Source organism: Lissotriton vulgaris, chromosome 2_1 (assembly GCF_964263255.1).
Source record: "Lissotriton vulgaris chromosome 2_1, aLisVul1.2, whole genome shotgun sequence".
NCBI classification, from domain to species: domain Eukaryota; kingdom Metazoa; phylum Chordata; class Amphibia; order Caudata; family Salamandridae; genus Lissotriton; species Lissotriton vulgaris.
The window spans coordinates 945681895-945697606 of record NC_141687.1 but is presented as its reverse complement, the minus strand read 5'-3'; the positions used below and the strand labels follow the sequence as shown (position 1 = coordinate 945697606).

The window sequence follows — 15712 nt, the reverse complement described above, 5'->3', positions numbered from 1 at the left end:
ATTAGCGAATCCTTATTTTTCGTTAATAAGGAATCGCAAAATGGATGCTTGATGAATCTATGGGATAGTTACCTGAGCTAACTATAACCTACACCCCCGCAGTGCACTGCTTATGACCTCACATATTACATCACTCATGACATGGCCAGAGAACTTATCGATATCACAAATTACATCATCCATTAAATGCAAGTGTTTCGTAAACGCTTCTGAGAGATAAAGATGTATACTAAGCCACAGCATAAATGATTAATATTCTTTTTGTACTACTAATGAGCAATACGGTTTCTAATATATATCAATTGAGTGGCACTGTGACTGTATCAGTGTGGGAGTGGGTGTCTGAGTGGCTGAGTGGCTGAATGGTTGAATGCTTGGGTGTGTGAGTAGCTGTATAGGTGAGTGAGTGTATTTGTATTGTATTGTATTTTTGTATTTGTAAAGCGCAGTATTCATGCCGAACGACATCACGGTGCTGGGAAGCATGCAATGTAGCGTAAGAGACAGAATGTTTGATTTCGTCACAGGTTGTTGGTAAAGTCTAACCTAGACAGGCTCAATTAGGCCCGCAGATAATGCAGTCCTGTGCGAGTGGCTGTATGGGTGGGTTAGTGTGCGTTTGTGTGTGTGTGTGTGTGTGTGTGTGTGTGTGTGTGTGTGTGTGTGTGTGTGTGTGTGAGTGAGTGGATGTATGAGTGAGTGGATGTATGGGTGAGTGGCTGTTTGACTGTGTAGATAGGTAAGTGAGTTGGTGTGTGAGTGGCTGTTGCACAATATGCATTTGTGAGTGGCTGTATAGACGAGTGAGTGGACGTGTGAGTGATTGGACTGATGTGTGAATGGGTATTTAAGTGGCTTTGTGAATGAGTGAATGAATGTGTGAGTGGTTGTATGGATGAGTGAGTAGTTCTGTTTGAGTAGCTGTATGAGTGAGTGAGTGGTTGTGGGAGTGTGAATGGGGATGGGAGGGGCTGTATGGGTCTGGGAGGGGCTGTATGGGTCTGGGAGGGGCTGTATGGGTCTGGGAGGGGCGGTATGGGTCTGGGAGGGGCGGTATGGGTCTGGGAGGGGCGGTATGGGTCTGGGAGGGGCGGTATGGGTCTGGGAGGGGCTGTATGGGTCTGGGAGGGGCTGTATGGGTCTGTGAGGGGCTGTATGAACCAACATATAGAGTGTTGCCATAGTCCAGATGGGTGGTGACGAGGGCCTGCGTGACGATCTTGCTGGTGCTGATAGAGATCGATCTAAAGATTCTGTGAAGCATGCGGAGGGCGTGGAAGCAAGAGGAGGCGACTGCGTTGACTTTTCATTTCATTATCAGTTATCTGTCAAGGATGATGCCAAAGTTGCATGCGTGGTCTGTCGGTGTGGACGTTGGTCCGACTTCTGCACCAGCTGTGGTCCCATGCAGGGTGTTCTTCCCGAAGATCAGTACTTCTGTTTTACCAGAGTTGAGCTTGAGGCAGCTGTCTCTCATCCATTTGATAACATCTGTCATGGCGCTGCGGAAGTTGGTTTTGGCATTAGTGGGGTCCTCAGTGACTTAGAGGATGAGTTGAGTGTCGTTGGCAAAGAAGATTATGTTGAGGCCGTGGGATAGGATGACGTCCGCGAGGGGGAGGGTCATGTAAATTTTGACTAGGGTGGTGCTGAGGGATGATCCTTGGGGTACGCCACAGGTGATGGCCTTGGGTGCGAAGGAGTAGCGTGACAAACGGATGCACCATGTGCATCTGAGAGTAAAGAGGAACTGCATTTGAGGGCGTTTTTCTGTATTCTGGCAGTGTGGAGTCTGTCAATGAAGGTGTGGTGGGAGACCGTGTCAAACATAGTAGAGAGATCGAGGAGGATCAGGGCCCCAGTTTCTCTGCAGTTCCGGAAAGATCTGATGTCATCTGTGGCAGCGAACAGCGTGGTCTAAGTGCTGTAGTTGGCACAAAATCCAGATTATGAGGCATTGAGTAGTTGGTTGACTTCCAGAAGTCCGTCGAACTGTTGGATGCTGGCTTTCTCAAGTACTTTAGCCAGAAAGGGGAGCATGGAGATGGGTTGGTACTTTTTGAGGTCACTGTAGTCGGCAGAGGGCTTTTTCAGGAGGGGTCTGATCTCTGCACATTTCATCCATCCGGAAATGTTGCTGTGGAGATGGAGGTATTGAGGATGCTGGTGAGCTCCGTGCTGATGGGGTTGGTTCCAAGGTTGAAGGATTGGTGGGGGTAGGGGTAAGAGAGTGCTGTGGAGTGGATAGACGACATGATGGCAGAGGTAGTCTGCACAGTGAGTGGAGGCCAAGTGGTTCGCGCTCGGCTGGTGATTGCTGGTAGCTTGTGGTTGTCGAGATTGAGGGTGGTGGGTTGGGGGTGAAGTTGTTGTAGATAGTGGCTATCTTGCTGTGGGAGTAGTTCAATAGGGAGTTGCAGAGTTCTTGGGAGGGGTGAATGGTGTTCTCTGTGGCTGGAGGGTTGGCAAATTCCTTGACGATCTTGTTCCTTACCGTTGTTGGCTACGGTATCGATGTTGTCGGCGATGGCTGATTTCTTCCCTCCCTTGGTGAGCAGGTGGGTACATGCTAAGGGCTGCTTTGTGGGCAGCTATGTCAGAGGGGTCCTTAAAAGCTCGCCATCACTTTGTGAGAGGGTAGCAGTTGCCCTTCGCAGTTTTGAGCTCTGGGGTGTACGAGCTGTCTTGAGTAGGTCTGTGAATGGGTGCATGACTCAGAGTGTGGCTTAAGGCCGAAATACAGTATATCTATTACTATAAGGAAACCAAAACATGTTTTTTCTATGGGAACACAATCCTAATGTGTAGTTATAGTTATAGTTAGGCCAGACTTCCCATAGGAAAGATTTTTTTTTTCTTAACCTTTGCACCAATTGACAAATCTGCATGATATACTATTAAAAAAAAAAAGTTCATCCACTTTGGCTTCTTCATGGAACGTTTTGAGCTGATCCCTCAAGCAGGGGCCAAGACAAAAAGGGCGAGGGGGGATTCACAAAAGTGTGATGTCCCATGTTTATTCCCAATGGAAAGCTTATTATCTGATACGAAAAAAATAGAGGCGCAGAATTACACCAAACTTGCATAAAGTTAGAACTTTACTCAGGGTGTTTTTTGTGAGTTAGTGTTAATCCATTCAGCCATTTTCGAGAAATTAGAGTTTAAAGAGGGGCCAAGGTGAGGGATGAAGGGGTTAAATCTCAGAAAAAGTTACGAGATACCCGATCCGTTGGGTACCCCAATACTTGTGCCACAAACAAATTTTAAAAAGCGGGTGCTTTTACGCCAGTCGGTCATTTCAGTACAGGTAACAAATCGATGTGTTCGGCTGTACGCAACACTGGAGAATATGTTTTGGATGCAGTCGACTTGAGTTCTGAAAAAAACTTTCAAAAGGATCAATGAGGGGGCAGGGTGAGCACACCCTGACCCCAAGTCTACTAACAAGTCATAACTGATATAATGTATTAGGTTATAAGTAGTGCATGGTGGGACTCAAGTTATAGTTAGTTTACTAAACTATAACTAGTTTTTCGTTTTTTCATTGTAAATTCTAATCTCATTTCAGCACTCACCTAGAACGTCACCTTTGGGGGTTTTCTGTATATGTATGAGTTTTTAGAAAAAATGTTTTTTTTTTAAATGTTAAATCTTAATACAAAACTTTACTATAAAATCAATTCAACCTTTGTTTTTTCAGTGAAAAAATGTGCTACAGAATAATATATATATAGCCATAAAAGGGACTGTGGTGGAAAATATTTCTGTAAACAAAGCTTATTGTATTCATCCATCCAGTTCCGATGAAAGCACATATTTTTTGTTATCTCTTTGGAGATCACAAACAATCCTTGCCCACTTGAGATAACTGGAGCATCTCAGGGTCAATCATCTGCCAGACTGGCCTTTTGGTAAAATAAGTTGCATTCATAATTTAGCTATCGGTATTGGACAACAAAGGTGGCTATCCCATGACTGTAGAAAATAGATGTAGGTATAAGACCGGTCTAGAAAAAAAAACAAATTCACATTTTTAAAAACCTTTCAAAGCATTGAACATCACTTCAGGTGAATGTCCCATTATTACCTTGGCTATGACATCAGCAGTTTCCCGGAAATCATGACATCGACCGACGCTGGACCGAGCCAGGAAATCTTCTATTAACCGCACACCTATGTTGTAGCCCCTGTTATGAGGAGAAACCATGGATGAGTGATGCACATGTTACCCAGACATTAAATCGTGCTGAAGGTAGTCCCTCTAATTAAAAGGGTCAAATAACACGAAGGCTCACATGATCAGTTTAGGAGATTGGGATATTCTTTATACAACTTCAAATATAGAGATTAGTGGGAAAATGACTAATTAAATTTGCCAATGATCTGCAATCGCCGCTGCAGTGGCAAATCACCATTAATGGCCTTTCGACTCACCAAAGGTAGATGTTTCCCATTTGAAAAGAGTAAGCAAGCCCTGAAGGACAGCTTCAACTTCGTGAATGTAGAGTCAGCCACAGGAGTAAGCCTCCACCAGCCAAGAGAACTGCTAAATGGTCCCTCCTAAGGCTCTTTGCTTAATGATACTTTTTCTTTTAAATTGAAGCCCCTGTACCTTTAAACTCTGAAAGGCGAATAGGCTTGCACCTGTGAACTTTGGTGAACATTTGTCACACATTTCAATGTTTGAAACATCACAGGACAATTACCTTCTACAACTCACTGGCTCCAGGGTTAGCAGTTCTCAAAATGTAGGTAGAAAGGAACCGAATGATGCTGCACAGCCATACTAGTAGCAGAATGTATGCAAATACATAACTGAACATGACGAAAACTTCTGGTCTACCTAATTTTAAAATTAATGGCATTCTCCTGGCTGATGAATGCACCCTAGCAAATGACTTGCACAAAATGATTGAAGACGGTTTTAATTCTGGATCGCTGTGATCATCCTGTTTTTACCCCAATGGTTCCCTTTGGGAGTCTCAATCTCATATTTTTTTTTTGGGACTGCCATTTATCTACCAACCAATTCTGGGGTTTACTGAGTCTTCTTCCTCGGTGCCCAAGCTTACACCTTTCATCCTCCGCTTTGGTTGCTACTTGTGCTGAGAGGCAGAGGAACCCAGATATCATGACTGGGCTGAACATTTGAATTGTTTGCATTCCGGCTATCATTTGTGTGTATTTTCCCTTCCCACCTTAAGTGCTCGGGGCATACCCAGACGTGGGTCCCGGACTGACTGTGCCACTGGATTTAAGCTAGCCTGGCTGATGAGGGGTGATACTCCAAAACTGGTCCCAGGATGCTTGTATCTGGTCCAGGGAAGTCCTGGCTTGCCAGTTCGGGTTGGTCTACTCACATGAGGAGTAGGGTCAAGACTGATTTGCATATGGCGGAATCTAAACTCTGTCTGCATGGTGAGCAAAAGAGCAATGAATTTAACCCAGATCTCTTCACTGGGTGTGAAAGTTTGATTTGTTCTGCATTACGTCATACATTTGTGTATTTTGTTCTTTTTCCCTAAGTGCGCTGGGTATGCCCAGACATGGGTACCAGACACACTGTGCCACTGGATTCAAGCTAGCCTGGCTGATGAGGGTGGTACTTCGAAAATGGTCCAAGTAGTTTGTTTCTGGTACAGTTCGGGCTGGAATGTTCCCATGAGGAGCAGGGTCAAGACTGATTTGCATATGGCTGGGTCTAAACTGGGGTGACCTGGTGAGCAAAATAGTGATGACTTTGTGTGAATGTTTGATTTGTTCCGCATTCCGTCTATCATTTGAGTGTATTTTGCTTTCTAAGTGAATGAAAGCATATGCCAGTACTTATTGTAGTATAAATTGTAAACTGTGACATAACATCCCTCTAAAACGAGTCCCGGTAATGCCACCTCAACTAGTACATAGATGGCATATAGAAATAACAGGTCTGACGAGCCATAGTACTTGAAGGAGCACATCATATTATTCATAAACTAACTATATTGTCTTTCAGTTCAATCCATGCTTATGAGTTAATTAACACTATACAAATTACAAAAATAAGAAATAGAGGATGGACACTTAGAAGAAAAACATCCACAACATAGTCAAACAAAAATAGGGGGGTTTCGCCACAAGCCATGAATACACTTACCAGTGGTATCTGTACTATCACATAATTTTAACAGAAAGGGGAACATTCACTCCCATTTCTATTGGATACATTTTTGGGCAAGTCACCTTGAGAGTCTTAGAATGAAACAAATACTTCAAGGTTCGGCATGGAAGTCAGATCTGCAAATATAACTCTGGCCTACCGCACTACTAAGCATTTTGTGCATTTGTAACCTCTTATTTGTTACATCATTCTCTTTTGTACCTGCTTAATATCTATGCTATGTGTAGCGCTCTGATACCCTATATAAAACTTCTCAAAATAATATAAATAAAAATAAATAGGCCTAGGACAGGATGCCCACCAAACAGCCACAGGAAAGTAATGTAGAAAACTGTGGATGATGGGATATGCTCAAAGCAAGAAACTCACTATGACCATCTACCAACCATCCACAGGGATTTCCCAGACAGCTGTTGGCTGTTTTTTCCCGAACTGGTCTACAACAGCAAACAACATTTGGCCGGATGGCAACTACTCCTCATTTTTGGGAAACTCGCTTGAACTGGGATATCATACCAAAGATATGACCTACAAACTGCAGATGAAAGTAAAACAAACTTGCATTTTGTCCAGCTGCTTGTTGACGTCTTCATCGTTTTCATAATCTTTACAGAGTTGGGTGACCAGTGCTCCATACGTCAACGTGAAGAGCTCTGAATTCTGGGAAGAAATGGGGAAACACGATCAGCAAACACATGAAAACAATGCTTTAGAAAGATTTCCAAACTTCAATTAGGTCAAGGACAACCACCACACATCAAACTTCACAATATAGAGAGAAAAAGAACAAAGAATAATATTTAGATTAAGCTTGGTTACAGCACTGCGACTCACCGCACTTACTGAACCAGTCTTAAGATTGATATGCCCAGGGTATATTTTGATCACAGACCAAGAGTACCCTCTTCAAGCACAATGTGCTGCAAAGCATACATGTATTAGGTACAACTCCAATAAACCCCCACCTTTAACCATTCGCTTTGTTGGACTACATTCTATTTGAGTTAGGCTGTGGACTTCATAGGGACAAATGTTGAGTAAGGCAGACTGTGTGAAAATATCCTGCAACACGTGATCCTATAGTCATGGTTCCTCTACTTTACTGTGTAATGTACCAGCCACACCTTTCAAGAGTGTGTTGTCCAGAGGCAATATGCTTTCAACAACTTTCAAGGTACCAAAGACGTGAATTGTTGATCTTTCTAAAAGAGTAAAGGAAGCCTGCATCCAGAAGCCAGAGTCCTTTACGGTATAGCATGGCTTGTACCAAGCTCTCACTAAAATCTACACAGTCCACACCAATCCGCTTCTATGCCATATTCACATTGAGAAGCCTTAAAGTTATTGGGGTGTACTGTTGGAAATTGGCACCATAAAATACTTTTAGAAGGGAAAGCCTTTCAAGTTCATTTACCTGGGATCCTGCAAACACATAAGCATGTAAAATAGGAATGTTCTTGAACATGTGGATTAGTGAATGAAGAGTTTTTAGTCACAATTTTACAGGCTCTACATTAATTGCCCATTTGTGTTTGTTATGCAGAAAATATTCTTTACCAACAAATCAAGGCCTAAACAGTTCTGAAGCAAAGAAAACGCCGCTTGTATCCAAACTAACATTGTTGTGTGCGTGTGTGTGCCTGTTTCACATACAGCTGCAAAGACTAAAATGTTAGAGGCACAACCTAGCATTCTGTATTTCTAAGGCTGCAGTAACTGGCCTCATGCTGAAAATGGACTGTCATGGATCTAGAGCACTATCAGTCAACCAGGAATGAGCGCTCATGCAGAGCCAGTCGTGGAAGCATTATGTCCATGGCCATGAAAGACCAGGCCAGCATTGTGATGGGCAAGTGAGGTAGACTTGGAGAACTGTGGAGGACCTTAGCATCTCCCTTGCCTAAGAAATCTACTGGGAAATATATAGAGCTGGTTCCAGAGTTGGCAGTAACCTTTCGAGTTTTTGAAAGCGATTTTTGCATATATGTTGCACAAGAGAAGCATTTACAGTGTTAAAATCGGATTAGAGTGTAATTTTTCGATGCAAAGTCCCGAAGATATTTTAAGGGGCTTGAGGAGTAGATCATACCCAATAAAATATCTTTAAATCGATGACCCAATATAAGGCATCACTTCCTATATGCATGTACGCAGGGCACTTGCCATTTGTATAGATAAACCTAGCAAAAAGGTATCAGAGTGCTGTTCATGGTCCTAAACAAAGGTACAATCAAGGTTGATTTGAGAGGTAGCGGTTTTAAAGAAGGGAATGTTACTTCATCATAAATATAGTGTTCTTTAAAGAGGTGTTTTTTGCAGAGGTTTCTTAAATTGTAGCAGGATTTGGGGTGCTCCTGGCTGATATAGGGATGCTGTCCTACATCCTAAGCGAGGCCTGTTACCTGGTTTTTCTGCTTTTACTTTTTTTGTATAACGAAGCAGCACTACCAGTTTGGAGAATGTGTAACATGGCACCACATTGGCACAAATCAGTCAATCCACCACATTACATGTAACATTACTGTTACGTTCTGGGAATTCGTACTGCCAAGTAAAAAGTCCATCAAGCCATCCAAGAATCATTTTGGCCCTGCGTTTCACATTTGCCCAACACCGAACCTCTATCATGCTGTGATACAGCAAGAGAGGCAAACGGCTTTAGATGCGGCCAAGGTAGTACTGTCACACAATAAACACAATGTTATATTCTAGATTGTAATGAGGAAAGGTGGAATGTTATCAGTCACAGTACAAACAAAGAAATAATGATAAAATAATCAAGGTGGAAAGGACATTTTCTGAAGGCATGCTGGTGAAAGTGACGGCAGGCAAGGCGGTTAAGAAAGGGTTTTCCAAATTCTCTGAACCCAAGAGAGTAATGGAAGCACGAGGGAATTCGTTGTTGTTGTTGAATGGTAAGTGGTGGAATGCTAGGAGAGTGGTGAAGTGCTCTAAGATGGAGGAGTGCAAATGGCTGAGAAGGAGGGTGAACCTCGATAACCAAGGTGGAAGCGACATTAGAGTAAGTGAGAGAATAAGGCGAAAACCTGAGTGGCATAAGGATTACATCTGAATATCCCTGTACATAACATTATTTAGTCCTATAGGTATGCACAAATATTATGTTATACAGTTGGGAAGTTTTAGTTTCTATGTTGGTTATATTTTCTTTGTTAAAGCGTTGGAGATCTGTTACATTATAGATTGTAATAACCAGTTTGTGTATTCTAGTGTGCAATCACTGTGTGTGTTCCTGGAAACTGTTACCGGGTTGTGATGCCTCTGTAATCTAGAATGGTCAGAGGAGTCGATCAGTTGCCAATGAACTCAACGGAGCTTCCAGGGGCTGTTGTACATTGCTAATAAAAAGGACTAAATTCAACTATAATGTCTCCTGTCATCACAAAACACAATAATTCCAGAAGTGCATACAATACTTCTGCAGCCTGCGAATGGGCCCCATAAAAAAAAATATTTAAATTCCCTCCATAGGCCTTTCGTTCTAGGACTGAAGAGTGCCTTTGCCTTCAGGCGCCATCCATCTCTTCCGTTCATGGTCTTGTTGTGCCAGTTCAGACCTGGAACTGAAATAGAACTGGGGCACCAAGGGTCTGTGAACAGCAGCATCGCATTAGTGCTGGACGGGTAAAAAAGATAATGACCGGAATGGAAAGTGAGAAGCAATTCCACATCTGTGTGAGTCCACTGTGAAACATCTGGACCAGTCCGAGCAAGTATTCTGCAATCTTGCCACACATGCTATTAGAAGGCATTCAACAGCAGTTGTCTCCTGTACACATACCTGCCATAAGTCCTTCAGTATCACAATCCCAATAATGTTGTATAATCAAGCAGACTTTTCCCCTTCATATTGCTAATCAACATATGGACAAGGGTCCAATGTTCATTGCCTTTAAGAGGGCCCTTCTCAAGATCAGGTCAGTGATAAGGCAGGAGTCTACCAATTACCAGATCATATGTAGACTCTACTATTTTACATTAACACTGAAGAGTAACCTGGTTCACTAAGGACATCATAATGACCCTTTCGTTCAGAATCACCCCCTCGCCCAAAAAATAATTTATAGCACCCTATGATGAAACAGAAGTGCTATACAAAAGGTAAGAGGGGAATATTGCAGGGGGTCTCTGAGATGCAAAGGATTTGTGAGTCGCACCCATGATGCCTTACAACAGGTCACAAAATACATCACCAGTCACATCTGATCAGACACGTTCCCAAGAGTACGCCATTAACTGAAATAAATCTCTATCGACCTATGACTTTGTTTTGCAGCCATCCTTGGTCCATTCGCGTACATTTCCAGTAATATTATAGACACCTTTTTTCTGGATACTATCCCCACAATGAACACCTCTTCATTGAGCTAAATAGGCAAGCCCAAACACAAATCCTTCTTTCAAAAATGTTGTTCTCCAAAGATCTCTATGCCTTAGAAAGAGAGGGCAAAGTCCAGGAACCACAGTGAAAGAAACATTATTTTGAAGTCTTATAAAACAGGACTTAACGCCTCATTCGCATTCGAAGTATGGAAAGGGGATTTTTAGAGCCAAAATTCTGCTTATAAATCCCTGCATTTCCAAAGTTGTTAAAGCCAGCAAGAGATTTTTATGGATTACAAATAATTCAAGGGTCTGAGCTCTCACGAAGAATGCTCCAGTTTCCTTTCAAGGCCTCTGCAACAATCCCATGAAACTTTATAAAAACAAATCTAGTACTTTCATAACAGTTTCCTTTTCCATCCTGCATTCATTTTCTGAAACTTGCAATTAATAGGAGTCAATGCACACATTAAGTAAGATGACAAACTGATTGTCCTCACTCCTTGGATGAGAAAATGTATGGAGGGGTGAAGAAATGCTGCATCTGAACGAAAACCTGAAGGATATTGCTGACAAGTTCCGCAGCCTCAACCGATCTAGTAATTTTTGTGTCTAGCAACCAAAATTAAACCGAAAAAATATAGTTTCATCTGCAACCCCAAAATGGCACTTTCAATTTCAGATAAACAGTTGTTAAGAATTCTCGCTCAGGCCACAAGACCGCTTTCTGGATGTGAAATGTGAAATCGTGACGAAAATTTAATTTTGCTCAGTCCTTCCCAAATTTTGGCCTTTTTGATGGCGGCATATCAGTTCTTTAACAGCCCACACATATATTGTTTAGCCCACAGAAAGATACTTCTCCAGATGAGAACAACGCAAAGTGTCACCTACGTGCTCTGAGAAGATAGGTAGGGCAATATACACTATGTGCAAAAAACTGTTTTAGCCTAAGGGCAGAGCATGGATACATGCAAAACAAAAGTGCAGAATATGAAGCAGAGACACAGAACATTAATAACATACATTGTACCTGTAGACTTTGTCTTACTTAATTAGTTTATTCCTAAAACATCTAAAAAATGGCCTAAAAACCATTCCGACCAACATCTGCAACAGTTAGAAAATGTTCCTACTCCTCATTATCCTCCTCAGATGTTCTAAATGTTCACTTTGTCATATCACAATTAGACTTAAAAAACAGCCACTCTTCCTATCACATGTCCTTAACAGAAAACAAGCAAACAAGCAGTCCTGATTTTAACTTTTTTGCTCTTTAGACCTTTTTTTGACTACGAGTTTATAATCAAGTAGATGTTATGAACCTTTGCTTTAGTCAATCAAGCATGAGGCCATCTTGCAGATCTAACACACAGGTGTTGGCCAACACTAGCGTTTGAATACACACACTGGCAAACTTAGAAAGCAAGATGGGTGACTGACTTCCTCAAGGGCACTTTCTTATGGAGCAAACTGCTGCCAACGTGTTTAAACCAACCAACGGCATTTCGAAGGAGCTCAAATACCAGACCCTTCCTCTGAGTGTTCTCTTATAGCTTTCAATGAGTCATGATCAGTTTTTATCTGTAGGTTCTTATTCATACATATGTCCGAGAGTTGGTCTTGGCAGACTACAGCTAATAAGTACATGAAAAAACAACACCAAACCACTCTACTAGGTAAAAAAGAGGCCTCCAGATCTGCATTTAGCACCTTTTGTGATGATATCTCTTCTAAGATCACTAAAAAAAAAAACACAAAAAAAAACACCCCGACAAGAAGTATAAGAAGAAACATCCCATGAAAAAACAACACACATCCACTCTACTAGGCAAAAAAAGAGGCCTCCAGATCTGAATTTAGCACCTTTTCTGATGATATCACTTCTAGGGACCCTAAGAAAAAAACCTTACAGTAAGGTTAAGAAGGAACACCCACCTAAGAGACAAACTTCAGTGGACGTGTTCTTCAGTGGTGGAATATTCTGTAATGCTACGGCCAATCATGGGACCAGATGCATAAGTCAGAATAAAACGTAGGAAGTGCTTTACGACCGAATCTAAACAGAGCAATTTAAAGAATTTTAAATGGCTCATTTTACGTAAGTGGAGAATTTTAAATTCCCGCTTCCCAAGCAGCAATGTCGTTATAAGACATTGTATAAGGAGGCAAGGCTTCCACATAGAGGAATTGCACTCCATAGTAGCAGTAGGAGTCACTAGGAGGGCATTTCTTAGGAGTAAGCCTACTCGCCATATAGAACACCAATGGTTTTCGCAGCTTGCACAGTGTATAATCAGAAGCAGGCGACTGAGAAACACATCTTCCCAACACAACCACAGAATGTTGGAGGAATAAAAATGAGATTGTCAGGATGTCATGGTAAATATGATTTAAACTGTGATACTGTCCTGATGACAGGAAAGTGTGAGTTTTGGGAAGGATCCTAGCAAATTTGTGACCCCCCAATCTAAATGTTTAACATTACTAAATTAGACGACATGTGAAAATCTACAGTGAACTGCACATGCAGCACGTCTGAACTCCGGCATTAAAGATCTTCTACAGGGCATTCTTCGCCCTCAAACCTGGAAGGATTAAATGGCTCGGGGGTCTTTATGTGGGAACACAACCAATGTTCCTACAAGGAACATATTTTCAGATGTTTTCAATATTTGGGGTTGTTGGGTGGATGCAAAAAGTTACATGCTGCTTTCCCCCACCTAAATGGTGCAAAACATTCTAATGTTGTTTCTATTCAATTGTATCTAGTAGAGTGTGCCAAATCCATTCAGAGTGAGCCAAAGTGGCTATTCAAATAATGCCAAAAGCTGATGCAAACTAACGGTTTGTTAAATGTTGATCTTGAGTTCTGGAACCAGATCACAGTGCAGGCTCGCAGCAGTGAGAAATGACTTATGGTTACTGCGTGTTGGATTTGAAATGGAAATCTACATGAGGTTCTCAAACTCAGTTGTGCATGATGGGACTCTTTCGTCCCATGTCAATGGAAACCATAAGCATCACAATGAGCACAAACAGATTGGCGGTAACGGTCCGTTGGCAGAGACAAAGTAAATTTGTTCATCCAAGCCATGGTTTTGAATACAGAAGATTGATATTGCCCTGGTTACTTACTGCTGATCTTCATTACTCCGAGTGTAGTTTTTGTCGCCACTGAAATGGCGTAGTGTGGGTCTGCTCCCCCACAGAAGCTTGGAAGCAATTTAGTGCTCTAGCCTCCCCCATCCCTCCCCAACAGGGCCGACCTTCATCCCTGACCGACCATAAAAGGAGGCACGACCCACCCCAATTCCTGTTTTTTTTGGTTCTGCTTTGCACTCTTCATGCAAGTCACAGGTAAATGGGGCGAGGTTGCGCTGTAGCTCCTCGCTCAGCCCCACCCTCTTCAACGTCTACATGAGCCCCCTCGCAGCCATCGCACGCAAGCACAACCTCAATATCATCTCTACGCCAACGATACCCAACTGATCCTCTCCCTCACCAACGACCCCACCTCCGCCAGAGCCAGCTTCCAGGACTGAATGAAAGACATCGCAGACTGGATGAAGCTCAGCCGCCTGAAACTGAACTCCGACAAGACGGAAGTCCTCATCCTCGGCCCATCCATCTCCGCCTGGGACGACTCCTGGTAGCCCGCTGCTCTGGGCCCCCCACCCAAGCCCACGGACCACGCACGCAACCTGGGCTTCATCCTTGACTCCTCCCTCACGATGGCCAAGCAAGTTAACGCAGTTACCTCCTCCTGCTTCAACACTCTTGGTATGCTACGCAAGATCTTCCGCTGGATCCCCACTGGAACCAGGAAACCGGTTACCCAGGCCCTCATCACATGCCGTCTGGACTACGGGAACGCCCTCTACGCTGGGACCACCGCCAAACTACAGAAAAGACTCCAGTGCATCCATAACGCCTCAGCACGACTCATCTTGGACATCCCCCGACACAGCCACATCTCCGCCCACCTGAGGGACCTGCACTGGCTCCCCGTCAGCAAAAGGATCACGTTCAGATTCCTCATCCACGCACACAAGGCTCTCTACGACTTGGGCCCCGAATACCTCAACAACCGCCTCACGTTCTACACGCCAACCCACCAGCTCCACTCCGCCAGCCTCGCCCTCGCCACCGTCCCACGGATCCGCAGAACCACCAGCGGAGGAAGATGCATCACCTACCTGGCGGCCAAGACCTGGAACACCCTCCCCCCCCCCCCCCCCCTACCACTCACCCAGGACCATCTCTCCTTCAGGAAGCAACTCAAGACCTGGCTTTTCGAGCAGTAGCAGCCCCCCCCACCCCTCTCCTCCCCCCCCCCCCCCCCCCAGCGCCTTGAGACCCTAGCGGGTGAGTAGCGCGCTGTACAAATACTCTTGATTGATCGATAGCAGACCCAGGGGCACAGTGAGAAGTCCTGCCATGCTGGCTCTTTGTGGGATCTTGGTATGATATGTCCTTTATTTGTCTTTTCGCAGCATATTAAGAGGCCCAGCCATAGCGGGCTTTTACCGTGTGTTCGAATCCCTCCTTCAGATGTCTTGTGTATTCCAGCAGGTCCCCGTGCCAGGACATGGTAGCGCCGGCCTTCAGGGTACTGCCCGCTCCCATTTCCCCTGAACAGACCAGGAATCCAAGTAGCCTCCTTGCCCAGCTTGCTGGAATGCATGGTAACCAACCTTACTCCATAAGTTCAGCTAGAGACTGACAGTCCTTCAAGAGAGACTGGATAGTGTTGGAGAGATAGGCCGAGGTCCTAACTGAGAAGTTGGCCGCAGCATAAGATCTTTTGACTGCCGACTCAATCAATCAATCAATCAATGCATTTATATAGCGCACTACTCACCCAGAGGGTCTCAAGGCGCTAGGGGAGGGGGGTCCGCTACTGCTCGAACAGCCAGGTCTTGAGTTGCTTCCTGAAGGCGAGGTGGTCCTGGGTCAGGCGGAGGTGGGTCGGGAGGGAGTTCCATGTTTTGGCGGCGAGGTAGGAGAAGGACCGTCCCCCTGTGGTGGCTCTTCGGATGCGGGGGACGGCGGCGAGGGCGTAGCCGGTCGATCGAAGCTGGCGTTTGGGAGCGTAGAAGTTGAGGCGGCCGTTGAGATATCCTGGGCCTTGGTTGTGTAGGGCTTTGTGTGCGTGGGTTGACTCTTTTGTCAACCGGGTCCGCAAGTGAGGCATCCTCTGAAATG

General features: G+C 44.1%; 1 protein-coding gene across 2 annotated transcripts in view; it reads right to left on the bottom strand.

Annotated features, from left to right (window-relative positions):
• TRAPPC3 (trafficking protein particle complex subunit 3) overlaps positions 1–15712 on the bottom strand; it is a 114097-nt gene that overhangs the window by 67587 nt on the left and 30798 nt on the right. For both annotated transcript variants that reach the window (XM_086956492.1, XM_086956493.1), the window contains exons 2-3: positions 6723–6820; positions 4088–4187 (exon numbers count right to left, since the gene is read on the bottom strand). In XM_086956492.1, the coding sequence (XP_086812618.1) occupies positions 4088–4187; positions 6723–6820 (198 nt within the window). The remainder of the gene's footprint in view (positions 1–4087; positions 4188–6722; positions 6821–15712) is intronic.